The 21,577-nt window shown below is 34.2% G+C and overlaps 1 protein-coding gene and 1 pseudogene across 3 annotated transcripts; one reads left to right on the top strand and one right to left on the bottom strand.

Moving 5' to 3' along the window:
- The first annotated feature begins 13,070 nt into the window (after positions 1-13,070).
- On the top strand, positions 13,071-17,069 carry LOC125222101 (kinesin-like protein KIN-5C; annotated as a pseudogene). The gene is made up of 13 exons (XR_016134454.1): positions 13,071-13,372; positions 13,731-13,925; positions 13,996-14,107; positions 14,186-14,271; positions 14,361-14,528; positions 14,669-14,830; positions 14,915-15,022; positions 15,163-15,318; positions 15,396-15,479; positions 15,559-15,764; positions 15,861-15,962; positions 16,191-16,296; positions 16,720-17,069. The product of XR_016134454.1 is annotated as a kinesin-like protein KIN-5C (transcript).
- On the bottom strand, positions 16,979-20,435 carry LOC125222102 (beta-fructofuranosidase, insoluble isoenzyme 1-like). 2 transcript variants are annotated; one of them, XM_048124544.2, is made up of 8 exons: positions 20,085-20,435; positions 19,314-19,322; positions 18,973-19,220; positions 18,248-18,859; positions 18,008-18,166; positions 17,668-17,912; positions 17,476-17,593; positions 16,979-17,410 (listed from the first exon to the last, which is right to left on the bottom strand). In XM_048124544.2, the coding sequence occupies exons 1-8, from the start codon at positions 20,263-20,265 to the stop codon at positions 17,213-17,215; spliced, it is 1,770 nt and encodes a 589-aa protein (XP_047980501.1). In that variant the 5' UTR covers positions 20,266-20,435; the 3' UTR covers positions 16,979-17,212. The 2 variants fall into 2 exon arrangements, with proteins under 2 accessions (XP_047980501.1, XP_088918570.1); XM_089062444.1 differs by lacking the exon at positions 20,085-20,435 and having other exon boundaries at positions 19,314-19,662.
- Between the last annotated feature and the right edge of the window lie 1,142 nt (positions 20,436-21,577).

Raw genomic sequence — 21,577 nt, 5'->3', positions numbered from 1 at the left:
GAATCATCTTTAATATTAGAATACTTAACATTTAACATGAACTTAATCTGTAATATTAAACCAATAGATACATAGGTCACATAAGAATATAAATATTCTTACATTCTCCCACTTGACCTTTGTGTCGTCTTGATGGTTTAATAACCATAATGCGCACTTTTATATCAAGTTCATAAATCCTTTAAATACCATATAAAATTAGAACTAATCGAATCATGGCGGTCACACATCATTAAGCGACATGATCTCTTCCATGTATCACAAACCAATTCTAACTTTATACTGACCTTTCATTGAGATAGAACTTTTATTCTCAATTTAATATATGTTATCCACGAACCATAACTGTATACAAACTATAATGATAACATATTCAATAAACAGAAACACAACTTTAATTGAATTCCAAGTGTCTTACACCTTATAAACACAATATAATTCGTATAGCAAGGCTTCCTCCATAACACCCAAATGCTTTTCATGGCCAATAAACATTTGGGTGATAATCCTTTATTTAATGGATCCACTACAATTATATTGTCCTAATATGCTCAATGGACACTTCATGTTTCTGTACTTCTTCATTCACCGAAAAGTACTTCAACGTCATATGTATCACCTTTCAAGTACTTATCTTTCTTTTAGAAGAAGATTTCTGCGAAATTATACCGTAAATTCTCAGCGGCTTGGCTATAATGTTAACAATCCCAAGTCCCAAGATTAAGTTTCGCAATAACTTTTCACGAACCTTGACCTCAAAGCATGTCAATATTCAACTTTCATAGTGGAAATAGCAATGACAAACTATTTTCCACTTTTCCATAATATTGCTCCCACGACTTAAAGGAACAAATAGCCAAACGTCAATTTTCTACCATTGACGCATCCAGCATAGTCTGAATCTGAATATCCAATGACTTTTAAGTCATCAGATCCCCTTTATATAAACATGTTCTCTTTGGTGCCTTGCAAGAACCTGAGGACTTTCATTGCAGCTTTCCAGTGATCCTTGCGGGATTACTTTGATATTGACCCAACATACCAACAATAATGTAATATTCGGTCACCTACATGTTTGGACATAGTTCAACCTCCCAACCACTGATGCATATGGAATTCTTTCCATCTCCTTACGCTCCAATTCACTTTAGGAAATATTGTCCCCCTTCTAAATTGGAGCTATCTTTAAAGAGCAATTTTCCATTCTATCTCTCCAAAATTTTATTGATATACCCTTTGTGAAAAAAATTCAATAATCCTTGTGATAAGCTCAAAATATTTCTATTTCGATCACAAAGATGTCTCACTTATATCTTCATTTCAAAATCATTATGCTCCAGTTCACTTTTAGGACATTCATTTTACCGAACTTGTCTCCCTTCTGAATTGGAGCAATCCTTATAGAGAGATACTACTTGTTAAGATCATGTAACATACCCATGTCATTTGCAGCAAGAAAAATATCATCAACATATAAGACTCAATTCATAAACTTGCTCCCACTGATTTTTACATAGATAATCAATCAATAATGATCTCTACAAAATCATATGACATAATAGTATCATTAAACTTTAAAATACCATTCACAGGAAGTTTATTTTAGCTCATATATTAATTTACTCAGCTTACATACTAATTTTTCTTGTCATGTGGTCAAGAATCCTTTAGGTTGGTCCATATACACTTTCTCTACCATTTCTCCATTCAGAAAGATGGTTTTACATCCATTCGGGTAAAACTCAAGATCATAATGAGCCACCAAAGCCAAAACAATTCTTGAAGAATAGTCACTTTTCATGGCTCGTTGGAATGAGTATATATTTATCACGGCTTATGTCACATTCAGTTTTAATAGTGTAAACCACAGTAATTTGAAACAACCTATTTTCTTTTCCTTACTGATCGTTTCAATATTTATTGTGGTTCACTATTCTCTTCTAGAATTGTGACAGGTTCATCTACTTTATTTTCGATTAGTGGGTTTTACACATCATCATGTTGTTCTATTGTGTCTTTTGATTGTGACACAATAGAACAATAACCTTAGGTGCAACAATATGTGGATGGACCTTATCGTGGACTTCATGAACATCCATCTTTCACCACTCACACTAATTTTCACATTTTCAATGAACCTCACGTTTCCCGTTTAAAATATTCTCGTACTATGGTTAGAACAATAAAGTGTATATCCCTTTGATTTTTCCGGATAGCCAATAAAAAATTCACTGACAATCCTTAAATCAAAATCTTTTCATGTGGATCATATATAACATTATTTATGCTCGACAATCCCAAATACAAATATGCCTTAAGCTAGGTTTCCTTTCCGTCCACAGTTCAAAATGAGTTTTAGGAACTGTCTTACCGGGAACCTAATTAAGCATATACATCGTAGTCTTTAAAGGATTAATCCAAAGGGTAAAGTGTAACAACTTAACATACTTCTAACCATTTCCATTATTGTACGATTCCACCTTTCCATTACACCATCCTATAGTGGAGTATTAAGCATTCTATAACGTGCACAAAATGCCTATACTTCGAGAAACTTTACAAATGAGCATGGACAATATCTATTATAAAAACTCAACAACTCTATCCGATCTCACAATTTTAACTTTTCTATCTAACTGCAATCCACCTCGTCAATGAATACCTTTAGGACATTCACTGGCTTGGATCTTTTATGCTATAGATATTTATTCCATAATGTGAGTAATCGTCAATAAAGATGATAAAGTAATTTTTATCAACCCAAGAAGGAGTATCAAAATGACTTCATATATCAGTATGTATTAACTTAATAAGCTGAGTGCTTCTCGTGGCTAATTTCTTTATAATGCAATCAACACACATATTTAGGACACTAAATTCCGACTTTGAGGAAGACTTGCGTACTTTACCAACCTCATAATCCTTTCTTTGGAAATAGGACCTAATCTTTAATGCCACAAGAACGCCAAACATTTACTTGACGAACAACGCTTAACGCCTTGACTTTCAATATTAAACAAGGATTCAGAAAACTTTGCATCAAGATTGTATCTATTAAGTGAATCAAATAATGTACCATTACCATAATAGTAATCATTTCGGTACGATGTGGACATACCATATCCAATCTTGATATTAAAACATAAGTTATCCAATCCACTTACAAAAACAATATTTATAGCACACTCAGACACATAGAGATAACCGTTAAGATCTACATGGCATCCGATGTCTAAGATCAATCTATAAGTCTCAATGCCTTCGTTCCATGCATTTACCATGTTTTTTATGAACAATTATTGTTTAAATCCTTTTGTAGATTGGATCAAACAAAATCCATGTTTAACATGAGACATATGAATTGTAGCACCAAAACTGACCACTAAGTATTATTAGGCTCTTCGATAAGATTTAATTTAAAGTAAACAAAAACGTTATGTTCAACTTTCTTATCGAACGAAGCCTTCCTTTTAGGACAATCTTTCCTGAAATGTTCTATTTCCTTGCAAATGAAACACTTCTTTTCCTTATGGATATGCTTTTCTGGACCTTTCAGAAACGATTTATCCTTCCTTTTGTCTTACTTACTTAGTTTTCCTTTACTGGTGTCCACACCTTCAAGAACTATGAGATTCACAACTTGATAATTTATCTTCTTTAATCTCCCTTCCTTTTAAACTAATATAGCCTTTAATTCTTTAAATGTCCCATTTATCTTTAGTGGTGTTATAATTCACCTGGAACAGGCTAAATTCAACATGTAGGGAGTTTATGATAAATTTTGGCCAACAATTGCTAATGAATTTCCATTCTCAAGGTCGTTAACTTTACTGTCTGTCAAGTTAGACATGTTTGTCACATGATCGTGAATCGGCTGAGACCAGTCAAACTTCTTTGTAGTAAGCTCATTCATTATGCTTCTACATTGGACTTATCAGCCAAACTCGATCGTGAACGCTCTTTAATTTTCTTAATAAATTCCGTTGCTTTTTCTGTCATGGGCAAAAATGATCTCAAATTTTCTGCCATCGTCATTCTCATAAGGCTCAACCTATTTGATCGCTCCCAAGTCTTAATTTAGACTTTCAGTTACGGAGTTCTCTTCCATAATGGTTGAAATTCCTCTTCCGTTAATATGGCATGGTCCATTATCTTTACACCCAACGTAAGTCGGATCTGTTCAGACCAATCTTGATAATTTTGCCCATTAATTTAATGACAGAGTTAGCATGTGCACACAAATTTTATAAAGCTGCAACATTTATACATGCTTATCTATACGTGCTTGAGTTCTTTAACACAGATTCATAAACAGTAATAAAACTTTAAATAACATGCATTCAAGTAACCTTTTGGTAATACTTAAGCACATGTACTTTCAACGATGCTAAATATATATACTTTAATAATTAATCAAACTAAACATATATCAAATAAGCATGTTGCCTTTGGGTGTACATACTAAATGACATATGAATAAATGATTAATCCACTTCGTATTTATTAACTATATACAATGATCCACCTTTGGGTGATCTCCTAGTATATAGATAATAAAAATAATTGATCAATCAAACTCTTATGTCATTTATAGCATCTCTATAATCATGATCAATTAATTAACATTCATCATTTTCAATAAATAAATACAATATAACAAGACCACTTTGGTGATAAACATGTTATATATTATTTAAATATTAAAATCTTTAATGGGTAAAATATCCTTATATTGTTTTAACATTTCATAAAACAATTACCCAACACATAAGCGGAAGCACATTAACCAAAATCGCAAAATCCAAGACCATTCAAATTTCGATTTTGAAATCACATAAATGGTAAATTAATCAAATCTAGATTGGCTCTGATACCAACTGTTAGCCATATCTCAACTTTAATGATTTCGATAATGAAATCTTATTCTAGATTTGAATTAATTCAACCACAACATTTATACTATAAAGTGGAGATAAAATCACCAACCTCCATCCATGCTTTCTTCATTTGATGTAGAGGTTGAAATCCACCATTTGATGTTTGTCCTTTCGTTGACTGGATTCTCCATAATTGATGTTATCCCCTCTTTGACCTCAAGCCTTTTATGATTCTTTTAATGGATAAAGAATCGAGATCTTTAATGTACCTATTCATATATATACTCCTATGTGTCGAGCGTATGTGTGTACAAATGTCGTAAAGACATGTAATTCAAGTATGTATCTTTCTTGTATATTTTATGCATGGAGGCACACATATATATAGGTAGTCGACACCCTTTCATGAAGAATTGTGTTTGTTTGCATGTACTTCAATTATGTACTTCAACCGATTCCCACAAATAAATGTGTCGGTTGGGAATTGAAATTAGTTTATTAGTAAACTAATTATAACCGTCCAATTCCACTGTAACATATATGCACATTAATAACTATATATACGTGTAACAATTCCATAGTTGACATTGTACGTCCAATATATGCAATGCTTATAAACATTATTTTAATGTTTAATTAATCATTGCATTTCCTTATTATACACATACGCACACACGTAAATAGTAACATATATATAATCATATATATATATATATACATTAATCCTTCTTGTATATATATAACATATATTTATATATATCATCGTAATTAGAGGTAAGAGAGGAGGGTTATCAATACACCCGATTCTAATTCTTTAATCGAAACCGACCCATCACGGAATCGTCTTTAATATTAGAATACTTAACATTTAACATGAACTTAATCTGTAATATTAAACCAATAGATACATAGGTCACATAAGAATATAAATATTCTTACAGTATGTCCATGGCGGAAGAACAGAATTCATGTTTGTGGCCTTGTGGGAGAAAGAAAACGAAAGAAATTAATACGGAGTTAAAAAACATGATTATGTCAGTGCCATGTCGGCAGTCGCTCAAGTAGCACTCGTATAAAAGCGCACATCACATCATTCCTCTTATTATTAAAGATTCAATTTAATTTATTATTTCATACTTCCTCCGTCTCTGAAAAAGTATGAACTATTTTTTAGTCCTTTCATAGAAAATATCATGAAGAATATGAGATTTAAATAAAAAAATTTATTCGGAAACAAGAGAAATTGTTCCACACAAACACCAAAATGAGTTTCATAAAGAAATGGACACTAAATCGACACGAATTTTTAATTTGGCTATAATGGAGAATAACATAAAAAGTTATAGTACTCGTTTGGAGCAACTTAAACCTTAGTATTCAAATTCAAGTTCTAAAATCTCAAATCACTAAGTTATGGATTCTTAATTCATTTGCTCTAGGTCCAATATCCAAAAATCATGATCACCAAACCGAAGTTCTAAAATTCAGAATCAAAAGTTTTAAAATCCAGAATCACCAAATGTGCGCAGTCTAAATCATTTGAAGTATAAAATCCAGAGTCACTAAACCCAATAATCACCACAAATTTTTTATTCAAACACTCAGATCTTCAAATGAACGAACGAGGATGAACCCATAAAATTTGCAAAGAGACGAGGCAAAATCGACTCCCAAACACAAGAATAAACCCAGAAAATTATGAGAGACAAAGAGCATGGAAATATGAGGCTTAAATCAATGTACACCACTTCAACATAAAGGTAAATTACGGATATCGTATACATATGAATTACGTCGGCTTATAAGTATTGCAGCATAGTGTTAGAGTTTAGACTCTACAAAGCATCTTTCAAATGTTTGTATAAATAAAAATTCTTTATTCATATTATATGGATTAATGAGAAGAAATATTTGGTTGAAATGTGTTTTGTTTATGCATTTATAAGATGTTTGATTTACATTTAAATACTCACTTTGTTCTTGAAAAACTATGAATTATTTCTTTTTTAGTTCGTCCTTAAATGTATGAACTATCTAATCCAACTACACTACTAATAGTACGTACCTCACTCGCTACTAACACTACTTCCACTATCATTTATTTTCATCTCTCTTACTTTAAAAATTGTGCATTTAAACATGTGTCCAACTAAAAGTTTATAGTAGTACTTTTTAGGGACAGAGGGAGCATATAGCAAACAAAATTTAAGTCTCTAGGGTAATAGACCGATTGTGAACGATGTTCACGGTATGTAACACAATCGAATCTTTGCAAAAGAAAATTTGAATTTCACAATCTAGATAGACTTTGACTGTCTATCACGAAATTGCAGCGTCAGTCCAAAAATTCTCTTACCTAAGAAAATAAACGACATTGGTGTGGTATAACACTGAAGGGATCTAGCAACTGAGATAAGTCTTTATTGACTATTCACTGAAAGACGAGGTTTCAGTGGTTACATTTCTTAATTAGTGTAAATATAACATTGATAATTTTGACTTATCAAAATGTGTCTTTCGTACCAAAGAATCCTGATATATTGGGTAGGGATGATTAATGTCTAAGTGATGCTAGTATTGTTATTAAAATGAAACGTGTGCTAGGAGAGTCCAGTTTGATAATATCATCAAGAAGTGTTCTGGAAGGGACTTTATTATTCAAAAAACTGATCAATTGAAATTTATTTCATAATAAATATAAATAGAGTTTCTGATTTTGAACAATATTGAAAAAATAGATTACTTAATAAGAGTCGGATAGCAAACTTGAATTAATTAATAGATATTCATATTTCTAACACGAGAAATTATTTAAATTTAAAGAAGTTGTCTCATAATACTTGTAATTTCGACTTGGACAAGCAGTAAATTTTTTAGGAGTTATGACTATGTAAATTTTAAATTCTATAACTTTAATTATGTAAATTTTTTATATTTTTAATTAAGTAATCTGTAGTTAATTATATATTCAAATGCATTGTTTTTATTAGTTGCATTTTTATTTAGCGAAATTTATAAAGTGTAATCCATGAATAATTAAAGGAAGGAATGATAAGTTAATTAAAGGAAGGAATGATAAGTTGTGAGTGCTTTTTCTTGGATAAGGAATTAGGTAAAAAGAGATAGAAAACTTTTAAGGAAAATGTTTTAGAGACATAATGTCTCCAAGCCATAATGTCATAATGAGGTTAAAATAGTCATTTTATATTTTTATTTAAATTTGTGTTTTATACATATACCATAATACCCTTATGCATATAAAATATTTACTTGTATTTAAGAATTAATTATTTAGGAAAATTGTATGTATATTTATGGAAGGCTTGATTTAAGCAAATATTGGGATTGTGATTTCTCCCTCCTCCACATTCCGTCGCCTACCTTTTTTTTCATACTCTAACTTCATTATTTCTCTCTCATCTCTACCATTTCTCTTTACAAAATTGATGCTCCAGATCTCATTCTTTTCTTTTTTCCATCTCTACCATATTTTGCATCTTTTAAATTCGGATTTCAATGGAGACATGGAGTAGCAGCCTGAACTCAGTGGCGGACACAGTAAGGAGGAAGGAAGGGCTTAAGCCCCCTCCCAAGAACTTTTTTTTGTGTTTTTTTCTACTTCAATTTTTTGAAAAAAATTCGCAAACACTCTTTAGCCCTTCCCAAGTTGATATTATTGAAGAGTAAATCATCAGAATTATGGTAGAAGGGGCTGAACTTTGGAATCAAAAAATTGCAGAGGTGAAATTACAGAGATAAGGGTATATTAGTCCATATAATAATTTGGATTATGGCAAAGTGACATAATACCCTTATGGCTTGGAGACATTATGTCTCTAAATCACTATCCAACTTTTAAATACTGTACTGAAGGACATATTTGAAAAGTGAGGTTGTGGATGTTCTTAGACCACATAGAAAATACATACTAAGATATTGAAGAATTTTGATGGGTTACTAATATAAATTTGACCCTAGTTTATAACTATCAATAAATGATTTTTGGTTTATGTATAAAATGAAAATGAATTCCATTTTTTGAAAAAATATTTTCGATGGTGGTGCATTCAAAATTCCGATTTGCATATTTTTTTAAAAATTGTCTTGAGTTTGCCCAACCGCGCATCTAGCATGTGATTATGTGAGTGCCCCCACGATCTTGCGTGTAGAGGATGTGGCCAATGGGCCGTGATGAGGCTCAAATCTCCCACTCGCATGGCTAGAAGCCTAGAACTCCAAGCATCATCCAACTTTTAAACGCATCATTGTGCACACTCTTACTCATTTTCAGAATGTCTAATTTTTGTTAATCTTTTCATAATAACAATGAAGGTGTAATAAAATGATAGAAATATGAACATATGAAATATACGTTTAACTATACATGAGAAATCTGTTTAATGGAGATTATTTTGTGATTGTAGATTAAGTTAGAGTGTTTTATTTTTATGTGTTGGCTGAGGTGTGGAGATATTACAAAAGAGTAACACCGATAAATTTGAATAAATTATAAATGATAGCGTTAAGTGGATATTTAGGCCATCATCAACCATGTATCTTATCCATCCCTTAATTACACTATTTATGGATTCCACACTAATTTTTACTCCATATGTTAATAAATAAATAGCACCTGCAACCCTTTATCTTTGACCATCTCTTCTATTAAGTATTCATAGGACTCACTATTTAATTTTCTAAAAAGTTACTCTGAAAATTACAAATTAAAATCCTAAAAATTAAAATTTACATAATAAAAATTGTAGAAATTAAAAAAATACCTACTTTAAGCTCTAGAAATTTAAAAATTACTCTGTCGGCGACTGTGAAGGCATTGTTGTGGCGTTGCAATTCAAGTATTTACAAATGATTTTAAGAGTAATTGAAGGATTAGAAAATGGTAAAAAGCAGAAAAGTTGGCATATTTGATTAATTTTGATTTTTAAAAAATTAAAATTAAAATTAAAATGGTGATAATCAAATGCCAATAGCAGCATGCCACGGGGGTGGCGACCCTCAGCCCAAAACAACATTAAGAGCTTGATCCGCCAGTTGCTGTATCTTGAATTCTCAACTGGCTCCTCTAATATTTCAAATTCTTCATCCCGATTCCCGCACTTTTCCGAGCACTCAATTTCTTAATTTTTTCTCTCCACACGCACAGTCACTGAGTCACAGAGACATACTCTTCTAACATGTCGATTAAAGAGAAGGGGGTGAATGTGCAGGTCCTCTTGCGTTGCAGGTAATTCGATTGGCTATCATTTCTCAATTCCCTCTCTGTCATTACATTTCGTAATGATTTTTTTGAGTTTGATGTCCACATTGGTGTTTTTACAGGCCGTTCAGTAACGACGATTTGCGAAACAATGCGCCGCAGGTCGTGTCGTGCAACGATTACCAGAGAGAGGTGTCGGTTTCACAGAACATACATTCGATAAGGCACTGCTTTTTTTTCTTTCCTACCTTCTTATCTTTTCCGCCTTGATCTAAAGCCAGTGATGTGGGTTAGGAAATTCATAAACACAGCCAATTGCTCGTTAGGGTTTGAAATAGGATCAATTAGAACAACTTCAAATTTAGGCTTGTCCATATTTTTAATAAGAACAAATTGACCGTTATGCAAGGTGTTTGAACCTAATGCCTAGCAAAAGGATCTTTATGAGCAAGCTGTTGTACCAATTGTGAATGAAGTTTTGGAAGGTTTTAACTCTACGATATTTGCATATGGACAAACTGGTACAGGAAAAACATATACTCCGATGGAGGGTGAATGTAAGTGGTCTAAGGTAATTCACCATCATATGTTTCTATTAACCTTCTTTTACTTTAAGGCTGCTGCTGATTTTGCTTCATTAACTTTAAAGGGGGTGGAGAATTGCCACGGGGAGCAGGAGTGATACCCGGAGCAGTAAAACAAATTTTTGATACATTAGAGAGTCAAAATGCAGAATATATTGTAAAAGTCACATTCTTGGAACTGTATAATGAAGAGATTACTGACTTGCTCGCCCCCGATGATTTGTCCAAACTTGTGTTGGAGGATAAGCAGAAGAAGCACTTGCCATTAATGGAGGATGGGAAATGAGGTGTTTTTGTCAAAGGATTAGAAGAGGAAATTGTGGCAAATGCCAGTGAGATATTCTCTTTACTTGAAAGGGGATCAGCTAAACGTCAGAACCGCGGAGACCCTGCTTAACAAACAATCAAGGTCATTGTCGCGTTCATAGAAATCCCTTGCATGATTCTTTTGGTTCTCTGAAATAAAGCTGACATGATTTGCTCTGGGGCATCAGTCGGTCACATTCTCTATTTTCCATAATGATACATACTATAAAGGAAGCAACATGAAGGCGAAGAACTAATAAAATGTGGCAAGTTGAATTTAGTTCATTTGGCTGGTTCAGAGAATACCTTTTAAGCTAAAGGTCACCTGCTAATTCGTTAAACAGGGATAGTAAGCTGACTCGCTTACTTCGTGATTCATTGGGTGGAAGAACTAAGACATGTAAGAATAAACCTGAGGTTTGTCTGTTTCATATTTTGCATTTCTTACTGACTCTATCATCTTTTTTCTTTTTTTTGCTTATTCTGTGTCCTGTATCCTGTGAGCAAGTTAGATTATTTTATCTCTGTTTTTTAGCAAATCCTATCCTAGTACTACTAGCTACTCTTTTGCATAGTGTTCCGTCATAAAGCTCACCTATAATGTTCAATACCTACAGATAGTCTGATATATTGTTTTCGTTAACTTGTAGGTGAATCAGAAAATGATGAAATCAACTCTGATTAAGGATCTCTATGGGGAAATAGAACGACTGAAAGCAGGTGAGTAGGTAACTGTCTCTTGGTTTTGATATGATGTTTTTGTATCATACCGATGCTTGCTACTTAACTCCCTCCCCCCCCCCCCCCCCTAGAGGTTTATGCTTCAAGGGAGAAGAATGGGGTGTTCGTCCCTAAGGGACGATACTATCAGGAGGAGAGTGAGAGAAAGGTACTGCATATTAGATGTCTGCCTTCTTGGCAAGCCTAAAACACATAATTTGGTTGAAAGATTATGAGTGCTATGTAGTGCTCAATACTTAGTTTTTTTTAGTGAACTAGTATTACCTCCCGAGCTATGCACGAGTCATAAGATTTTTCAAATAATAAAGATAAATTTTAAAATGAGCGGATTAAAACTAAAAAAATCAGAGGACAAATGGAGTACAATGATATTTATAGTTAAAAACATGTAAACAATTCAAAACATTATAAACAATAACAAAAGTACATAAAATATACTTCTCTCATCCCACTTTAAATAAAGTATTTCATATTCGGCAAATAATTTTATACAATTTTAAATTTTAATTTACAATGAGTTGTGTAAAATAAAATAAAACTGAGAAAAAAGAGGAGATAATGATGCACAAAATTAAAAATTTATTTATTAGAATGAAATATACAAATAAAAGAAAATGTGCTACTAAGGATTGAAGAGAAAAAATATAATAAAACCTTATTACATATAAATATATAAAAATATGTTTCAATAATTTCAAAATAAAAAAATAATTGTACCTTATTATATGGACTTTAAAGATAAAAGATGTACTGCTCCATAATGGTAACACTTTATAAAATAAGATCAAAAACTGTTCTAACCAAAATATGAATTTGTTATTAAATAATGTAGATTTTTATTCTAATAATGTACATCGACTAATAATGTAGCATTATAGTTTAATAATGTAGATTTTCATTCTAATAATGTACACCGACTAATAATGTAGACATTTAGTATAATAATGTAGCTTATCACAACCATCCAATCTAATAATCCAAGGGTTGTGATATTTCCAAGAATATATCAATAGATATTACTTCCTCCTCCAATTAAAATATTTCATAAATATTAATAGGTCCCACATTTCACAAAACTTTTTTCAAATCACTTTTTTCACCAAATTTAAAATGATTTATGTCATAATTTAAATTGTGACAAATCTTGAATTTAAATCGTGTGTGATCATTGAATTAAGTTCTTTCACTCCAAGATAACATTATTTTTGGACAATTAAGATTAAAAAACATCTTTAATTTAAAGTTAAATATACCATTTAAATTAAAATTTGCTTTAAGATAATTAATCATTAAAATTTAACTAAATATATTTAATTGGATAGCCAAAAGCCCAACATTTAAGTCCATTTAAAACCTAATAAAAAAATGAGCTGTCGACCGTCGACAGTCGCCTTCTTCATCTTATTCTTCTTCCCCATTTTTCCGTTTCTGCATATCTCTCATCTCTCCGTCTTCTTTGAATAGTCTCGCCGCTCAATCGCTTTGCTTCGCTGCCCGCCTGCACATGCCGCCCCACCGCTTTGCCTCGCCAATTCCTCCGCCCTGCTTCGCCGCTCGCAGGAACCTGGCCCGCTGCCCTCGCTGTAGTGTGCTCCGGAGTATTTTGGTGGTTCTGCACAGCCACCTAACCGGCGCCACCGGCGGCGGTTGCATTTCTCTCATTCTCCTTCCTCTTCTTTTTGTTTTCTTTTCACCTTTCTCTCTCGTCCATCATATAGTGGACTATTTTTTCCCCAATAATTTTTGCCATTCAAATTAGTACTTACTGTAAGAAGTTAACTGTCCATTTTGATTGTATAGATTTTTTGTCCACTAATATCTTCCTCTTTTTTGTCCAGTAGTTGCAATTTCTTAAAATAACTAAAAGGGTAAACAAAATAACTTCACATTCCTCTAAAAAGGGCAAAAATGTCTTTTCAATAAACTGTCCCTTTATATGAGTATAGATTCATTTGTCTAATCATAATATATGTTTCCTTATTATATGTTTCCTTATTATTGTAGGCAATGGCCAATCAGACTGAACGAATGGGAGTGAGAATAGAAAACCATCAGAAGGTCAACTTACTTGATGTTTATTTTTACACAGCATAAAATTGCCTGATGTATGATACGCAGCAAATAGAGGAACTGCAAAGTAAATATGATCTTCAGATTGAACAATGTACTGATCTGAGCAAAAAACTCGATGCCACTCAAGTAAGCAATACCCATTGAGAATAGTAATGTTTTTAAGCTGTCTGTGAATCTTAATTTGAGTTGTTTGCAGAAAGACCTGAACCAAGCCAGCAAGTTGCTGGCAAATGCTAAAGAAGAATTAAAAGAATCCCAATATTGCATCAGGGAGCAGGATTTTATAATATCTGAGCAAAAAAATTCTGGTATATTTTTTTGGCCCTGCTTCCATGTGTATTTTTCTTTTTGAGGTGTCTAATCTTGTTTCTAAATAATGTAACTAGAAAATGCTCTGGTGCATCAAGCTTGTGTCTTACGGGCTTATTTGGAGAAATCTCAAAGGATAATGCTTCTCTATTTCTTAAAATTGGTACATCATTTTGTTGCCTTTAAGTTGAAAACATTTATTCATCTGGGGAGGGGCAGATTTCACTGTTCTTCATTTCTATTGGTTCTCAGCCAGAGAGGACAAACTGAATTCTGATAACAGATCAATTCTGGATAATTTTCGAGCTGATCTTTCCAAGCAGCTTGACACCCTTTACAATTTGTTGGCTGGTTCTACATCTGTAATACCTCCAGTCTGTTGAGAATCTGTGTAATTCTTTTCTTGAAGCTCACAATACGGTAAAACTTTCTACCATCTGATGGATGTAGAACAATCTTTCATTCCTTCTTTCAAGAATGCCTGCAGTGAAATTTTTCTTTGTATTTTAAAATTTCCATTTACTTGCACTTAAAGTTGTATGGAAAAAATTTGTTTGTAGGCTGCTTTAGAACTTAAGAAGAAAGTAAGTGCTTCAAGGACTTTGTGTGTCTCTCATTTTGAGGCTGTTCAAAATGTTGCCAGGCTGCACAAAGCAGGCAGTAATGCAGCTTTGGATGAGCTGTCAGCCCTAGCTTCTTCTAACTCACATTCTATAGGAGAAGTAAGAAACGTCTCTCACATTCCTGATGTTTTTCGTAGGTATTCGGCTTATGTTAGATATAATCTCATTAAATCTATACTGTAGCTTTTAGCAGCAGAAGATGTTGAGATGAATTCCGTTTTTTATGATCTTCAACAATCCTTATCAAATCATCAAGGGGAAATGGTTGACTTAGCAAGAGAGCTTAGGCAGGTATACATATGCAATCTACTTATCCATATTAGTACCTCTTAAAAGGAAGTTTCTGTACAGCCTGTACCACTAAGAATCTTCTGCTCCAGTTCTTCATAATAGTTGATGACTTGATTTATTGAATTGACATTTTTTCAGAGATTAATGCTAGCAGGGAGCACATGATGAATACCTCAGAATCTCTTCATGGATTTATCCAAAAGCTTTCTGAAGAATCAAAAAAGTCTTGGGAGTCATGCAACTAAAGTTGATAAAGTTCAGACAAATACATTACTGACTTTTCCAGAGCTTATGAGGTTTGATGAATATATGGTTAACTGTCATTATGAAATTGACTGTATTTCCTCGAGCTTATTAAGATTTGTATAAGCAGGTACAGTCCAGGACAGATGCGCAGAAGCTTATTGCTGATGTGACCACCTTAGTTTCTGACGGCATGCATAGACATAAAGAGATGGTTGGCTTCTTTTGTTCTTCGTCTTTTGTTTTATGTGCACTTTCAGTTTTATTGAGATATCCAATGGTTATGCTGGCAGGTGGATGCAAGGCTTGGTGATCTTAATGATAGTGTAATAGGGAATATGATGTTTTTGCTTGGATATGTTTCAACAATGGATGGCATTACTTCGGATTTGAAAAGAAAATGGCAGGATTCCTTTACACAAGCAGAAACTAACCTTAAGGATAATGCGGACTTTTCTGCAGCTAAGCATTGTCGTATGGAGTTACTTTTACAGAATGGGTACGGAACCTGTTGTTACTGAAACATTCTTTGCCTATAATCCATCTGTTCGACCTTCCTCTCTTTGCTTTTAATCATTTTTTACTATTGCTCCAGTGCAAACACTGGTGATGCAGCTTTGAAAAGGTGGCAAAGTAGCAAACAAGTATTGCTTGACATGGGCAGTCAGCATGCCACAACAATTGCTTTGCATGCTAGGTTAGTCATAAACTAAGACTATATTATCTGATTATCTGCAATTTATGTTAAATTATTTGCGTGCATATGTTGAGATGCAGTTGTATGGATTTGGTTAGATATTAGTTATGTTGGGCAGCTCAAAATCTAAGATTCTTAGATGCACATGTGCCTATACTAGCATTGGAAGCCATGCTTTTAGTGAAAACTTAATATAGCATGACACTTTTTCTGGAACATTCTCTTCAGGAGTATCAGTGAGAGTCACTACGCGATGCTGAGATTGAATCTGCGAGAGTTACAGTCGAGAAGGATGCTGAAGAGAGTTGCAAAGATATTATTCATTGCTTTGACGGTCAGTTACTCTACACTTACTTATTGTTTTTTTTGCTAATTATAATGTTAAATATACACAGCTATGACGTTGGACATTAGCCACTCCACCGCTAGACCAACACACATACATTGCTGTTTATGATTTGTTAAGGTCACGCTGTAGAGATTTATGTGGAAGAAAATTTTAGATCATTGTTATATTTTCAGGTTTGCCGGAACAAGAAAGAGCATCCGTTTCTAAAATTTCTGCAACTGCCAGTGCTCATTCAAAAACAGTAGATGATCTTAAGAGAGATCATTCTGAGCAGGCAGCTTGTATTGAACAACATACCACTGATACTTTCAAACAAAAATATATGGAATGCCTTATTTTGCATCTTATGAACTGTCTTTTACAGTAGTGTGAATTGGATTATTACAGCATTTTCATCTTTCATTTTAGGATTACGAGCCAATTGGGTTGACACCTGTAATGTGTGAGCCAGTCATTCCCAGCAAGAGCACTATCGAGTCACTCCGCACAATGCCTATGGAGACCCTTCGAGAAGAATTACGAGAAAACCATTCATTTATAGTAGGCAAGGAAGTAAAGATCCAAGCTCCTCGTTCTCCACTTTCACAGATCAACTAGGCAACTATGGCGCCTAATTTGCGTTTGTAGTTGTCATATATAGCATACTAGTAATATTTACCAAGGGAGATGAAGAACAAAACTGTAACTGTAAATTCAGAAATGTTGTAGGTTTCTGACAATTTAAAGCTCTTTAGTATATATAAATGGTCTTTTGCCCAGAGTTGTACCGAATATATGGCCACTTTCTCATCAAATGAGATACCAATAATTAGTTGTAGTTCACATTATTAGATACAAAATGAGTAGGTATGCTCCTAGTAGATAAGTCCAAGATGATATTACATGTTTATAAGAAACTATGTTAATCCTTGAGTTCCTGATTCATATGGTCGGGTTTGTCCATGCTCCACGCACTCAAGCTCTCGATTTGGATAGTTTCGGTTCCATTGTTGAATGCGTACAAATGAGCATCTCCATACAATGCCATGGTGGGATACACTCTAGAAGTAATGACAGTCTTTCCTCCCGCAGCAAAGCTCTCCACCACAGAGTTATCAATCTGCAAATGATACATTTATCATCAAAATCTTCCTTGGTTGGAAAGAAAATTAAGAATATGCATACCAAACTCCTAAGAGAAATCTTCATGTCTTTCAAGTCTACATTAACAAATCCTCCAAAAGAGGGCCTATATGCATCCTTCCCATCCACCATTTTGGTTTTGTCTTCCTCTATGGATGACCTGCATAAAGACTTGGATCAGACTTCTTCAACATCAACAATTTAATTAATCAATCAAAATTCAAAAATACTTACATGGATGCATCAGAGCACATAAGAACTAGATGCTTGTCCTTATCCTTGAAGATTCTGAAGAAGACAGGAGTGAACTCCTCCAACTTCTTAGAAGCCAACGTCGCCAGCCCAAACGGTCCCAATCCTCCTCCAACAGTCGATTTCTTCTCACGGCAGATCTCCTCCGCGTCATATCTATCCCAGCTCTCGTTAAACGGCTCAGCCTTGTCCAAGCTATCAAACATAAACGTCACCTCCACATCAGCCTACACCAATTTTTTTCCACATTAGCCCACCTTTAGTTTTTACCACCACAATAAACTAACTACAGCCACAAGTCACACACACTACACTACTCTACCTGTGCAGCTGTTATCTGTTCGATCTCGACCTTCTCTCCCTGCTCGAGCTCGAAATTGCCCAACTCCATGTTCTCCGCCCTCAGCGACTCCAGTTCTTCAATCGGCCACTGCAGCAGCTGCTTCCCGCTCGGATCAAGCACAATAGTCCGAGGAATAAGCTGAAACAACACAGCAAATATTACTACAAATCATTATCTAAATTTTCGACAACGAGGAATTGTTACAATCAAGAAAATCACCTGAATACCAGCCCAGCCTTTCTCCACATCCTTATCAGTAGAATCTGACTCATTCGCCCAACCCCACAAGATCCTCCGGTTCTTACTCGGATCAAAGAAGGACTTGGACGCGTAAAAGTTGCCATAATCGAACCTCAGCCCGTTCCATCCATCGATCATATCCTTATCGGGAACATACCTATCACTCTCAAGATCATACGTCCCAATAGTGTAATACTCATATCTAGTGAGGTCAAGGCTGACTTTGAACACATGCTTGACCTTAGGACCAATGACAGAAGCGTCCAAGCCAGCGAAGCCGTTGGTGGAGACGGGGAAAAAGTCAGGGCACTCCCAGTTGCCGGTGGCGGCCATGGAATGAAGGGGGTGCTTGGCCTTAGTCCAGCGGAAGAAGTCCCTGCTGCGGTACAAGAAGGACATCCCCCTGTGCTTCCTCCGCCCCCCGATGGTGATCCGCCATTGGCCGTCGGGGGCCATCCATGCGGTGGTGGGGTCGCGGAAGGAGGTCTTGTTGACGAAGTCATCTGCCACGATGAGAGGGTTGCTGTCGGGCTTGATCCAGTGGCGGAGGAAGGGGTCAGAGAGGTTGGCCGGGACTGCAAAGTTCTGGACCTGTGATACAGACAGAAGAACTCAGTCCAAAAGACTAGTCTGTTAGGAGACAGAGCTCATTTAGTCTATACACCCCACACCAATTGTTTACAGGATATTGAGTCTATAACAACCTGGGTGTTGTTGGAGTCGACGATGCCAGTGTAGAGGATGACGGGCTTGTTGCCAGGGAGGACGGTGGCGGAGCCAGACCAGCAACCGAACTGGTCGAAGGGCTTGGAAGGGAAGATGGCGGGCTCTAAGGCGTGCCAGTTTATCAGGTCTTTAGATACCGAGTGGGCCCACACGATGTTGCCCCACACTGCTCCCTTTGGGTTGTATTGGTAGAACAGGTGGTATATTCCGTTGAAGTACATTGGTCCTAATCATATATATCCATCAATCATATTTTATTCCTCCCATCATTTCAATAGTACTCCTATTAATTAGACACACTGAAAAATATGTAACTTACCATTTGGATCTGAGATTTCGTATCACCCGCCGCGCCACATGAAACAAAATGATATGATATCAATTTGAGTGAGTTGATATATAGTGATGTTCAGATCATTTCATATCGGAGAATTAACAAATATGCAAACAATATACAGTGCAACTCATACTCAATCAAAGCCTTGATTCGGATCTGACCCTAAGTGATTTGGGGTTGAGTTGTATGGACTCTATTAGTACTATATAATTAAGTTGAGTCAAAATTGAAGTAATTAGGATGCAAGTTGTTTCATGGGGACCATGATGACTTCTTACTCCATTCAATTAATGCATGCACAAGAATTTACACCTCTTTTGGATTCCAGTTAGACAATAATTTGACATCTTTGAATCGTAGCCAAATTAATATTGGATACATATACGTGGTTCATTCAAAAACACACAATTAGCAATGTTTATATTTTATTAAAAGTTCTCATCTACTACAGTTTGCTGATGCAAACATAAATTGCAATAGGTCAACAATAAGAAAAGGGGCAAATTGTCTCTATCCAAACACAAAAAGTATTACCAAAAAATCAACAAAGGCCAAAAAGATAATTTTTTTAGAGAATTAAAGTTTTGACTCTTCCTGATTGGCAAACCAATTGAAGAAGTTGAGATACATACATTATACTAATAACCTCATGCATTTAAACTACATCATTATCATAATTTCTGTTCACCCCAAATTAAACCCAAACATATATAGTTACTACATGCATTCACAAAGAGAGAGAAAGAGAGAGACCGTTTATCCAATGTTTGGGTGGTTGGAAATGATAACCAGTCCTGCCTTGTTGCTTGACATCAACCACATGCTTGGATTTGGATTGTAAGTGCAGAAAAACATGGTGAGATGATTCGACGAGATTAAGGTTGAAAAGTGATAGCAATGAAAGTGCACAAACAAGGGTGTTGAATATATCCATGAATATTCAACGAAAAATGTGTTTACTATATGTTAATTGAAAGGATCCAAGTGAGCGTATTTATAGGAAAAACAAGATGGTGGATCCTTTATAATCTATCAAGTGGAGAAATGGAGTTTTTTTTTTCTGGAGAGAGAAGAAGAGAAAAAGAAAACTTAGAGAAAAAGGAAAAACTTGATCAGAAATTGAATAAAAAAGATAATGATCCGTAATTTCGTGTTAATGCTCTTTAGGTTTTCCGAAATGGTCAACCGTTCCTTGGTTTTCTCTTTGGATAATGCTTTTTTTGTCGACGGACCAAATTAATATTTTCATTAATTTATAAATTTTCCCATTAAAATGACTTCAATATACGATTCAAATTCTAGAAACAAACTCGATTTTTTTTTTGTTGAAAATAATACATGCTTATTATCGATGAGAAATATCTAAATATTTTAAGATAAGAAACATAATTACAATCGACGTACGTAACTGAATGTGGATAAAAATATTCACTTTTCAAAACTAGCAAAGTATGAGGTCAAAACTAGAGAAGTTAGATGGTTGAACTTGAAGCCAAAGACCTTTCAAAATTAAAAGGATAGGTGCTATTAATTTGAATCTATCAATTTTAGTTATGGGTTTTCGGATGTCAAACTAGTTAAAAAAGCACATGTTGAGATTTTTGGTATATTTCGTAACGTGAACAAATTATATTTTTGTTAATTATAAACTTATTATACGTTGGGGAGATAACAATTATACAGGTGTATCAATATATATGATGACAGTAGATCTAGATTCTAGATGATCAATTTAAGTTATTTAACCCATTCATGATCACGACAATGGTCAAAAAATGAAAATGATATACTACTAATATTAGTTGTATTATTATTAATATACAATAAAATCACAGTAGATAATTATATGAGCTGGCCCTTGTGTAATTAATTCTGTCGGAGTATGAAAACTATATGTTGACAGGTTGGATTGGACCAATGACTCTTCAATAAATGAGTAATAATCATAAATATAATAGTCTACATTTGAATTTTGGAAAAAAAAAAATCTTCCTTTTACTCTTAATAAAGATATTCTAGACTTTGACAAATCGAAATCACTCCAATTAATTTCTTATCGACAATAAGAGACGGAAAAACTTATCATTAGCTAAATGTGATATGTAGCCACAGGCCCACAGTACATAAGTTAAATAGTTAATCCAATCTCGATAAGCTTAGAAAATATTATTGAGAAATTTTTTTGAGCAAGAATTAAGTTAATTTATAATTAAATGAATTGTTGAACGTGAATTCGAGTATAACTC

The sequence above is a fragment of the Salvia hispanica genome, chromosome 1 (genome assembly GCF_029641045.1).
Source record: "Salvia hispanica isolate PSC_SH4W2 chromosome 1, Shi_PSC_v1, whole genome shotgun sequence".
In the NCBI taxonomy this organism is placed as follows: Eukaryota; Viridiplantae; Streptophyta; class Magnoliopsida; order Lamiales; family Lamiaceae; genus Salvia; species Salvia hispanica.
Note: the sequence above shows the minus strand (reverse complement) of the source record. Positions and strands in the feature narration are given on the sequence as shown.

Bases quoted from the DNA above. Each gene is read 5' to 3' on its own strand.
- LOC125222102 (XM_048124544.2), bottom strand. From the start codon at position 20,265: ATGGATATATTCAACACCCTTGTTTGTGCACTTTCATTGCTATCACTT. The intron at 17,913-18,007 runs GTAGAGTAGTGT...AAATTGGTGTAG, and splicing joins AACAGATAACAGCTGCACAG to GCTGATGTGGAGGTGACGTT. The intron at 17,594-17,667 runs GTAAGTATTTTT...GTCTTTATGCAG, and splicing joins ATGTGCTCTGATGCATCCAT to GTCATCCATAGAGGAAGACA.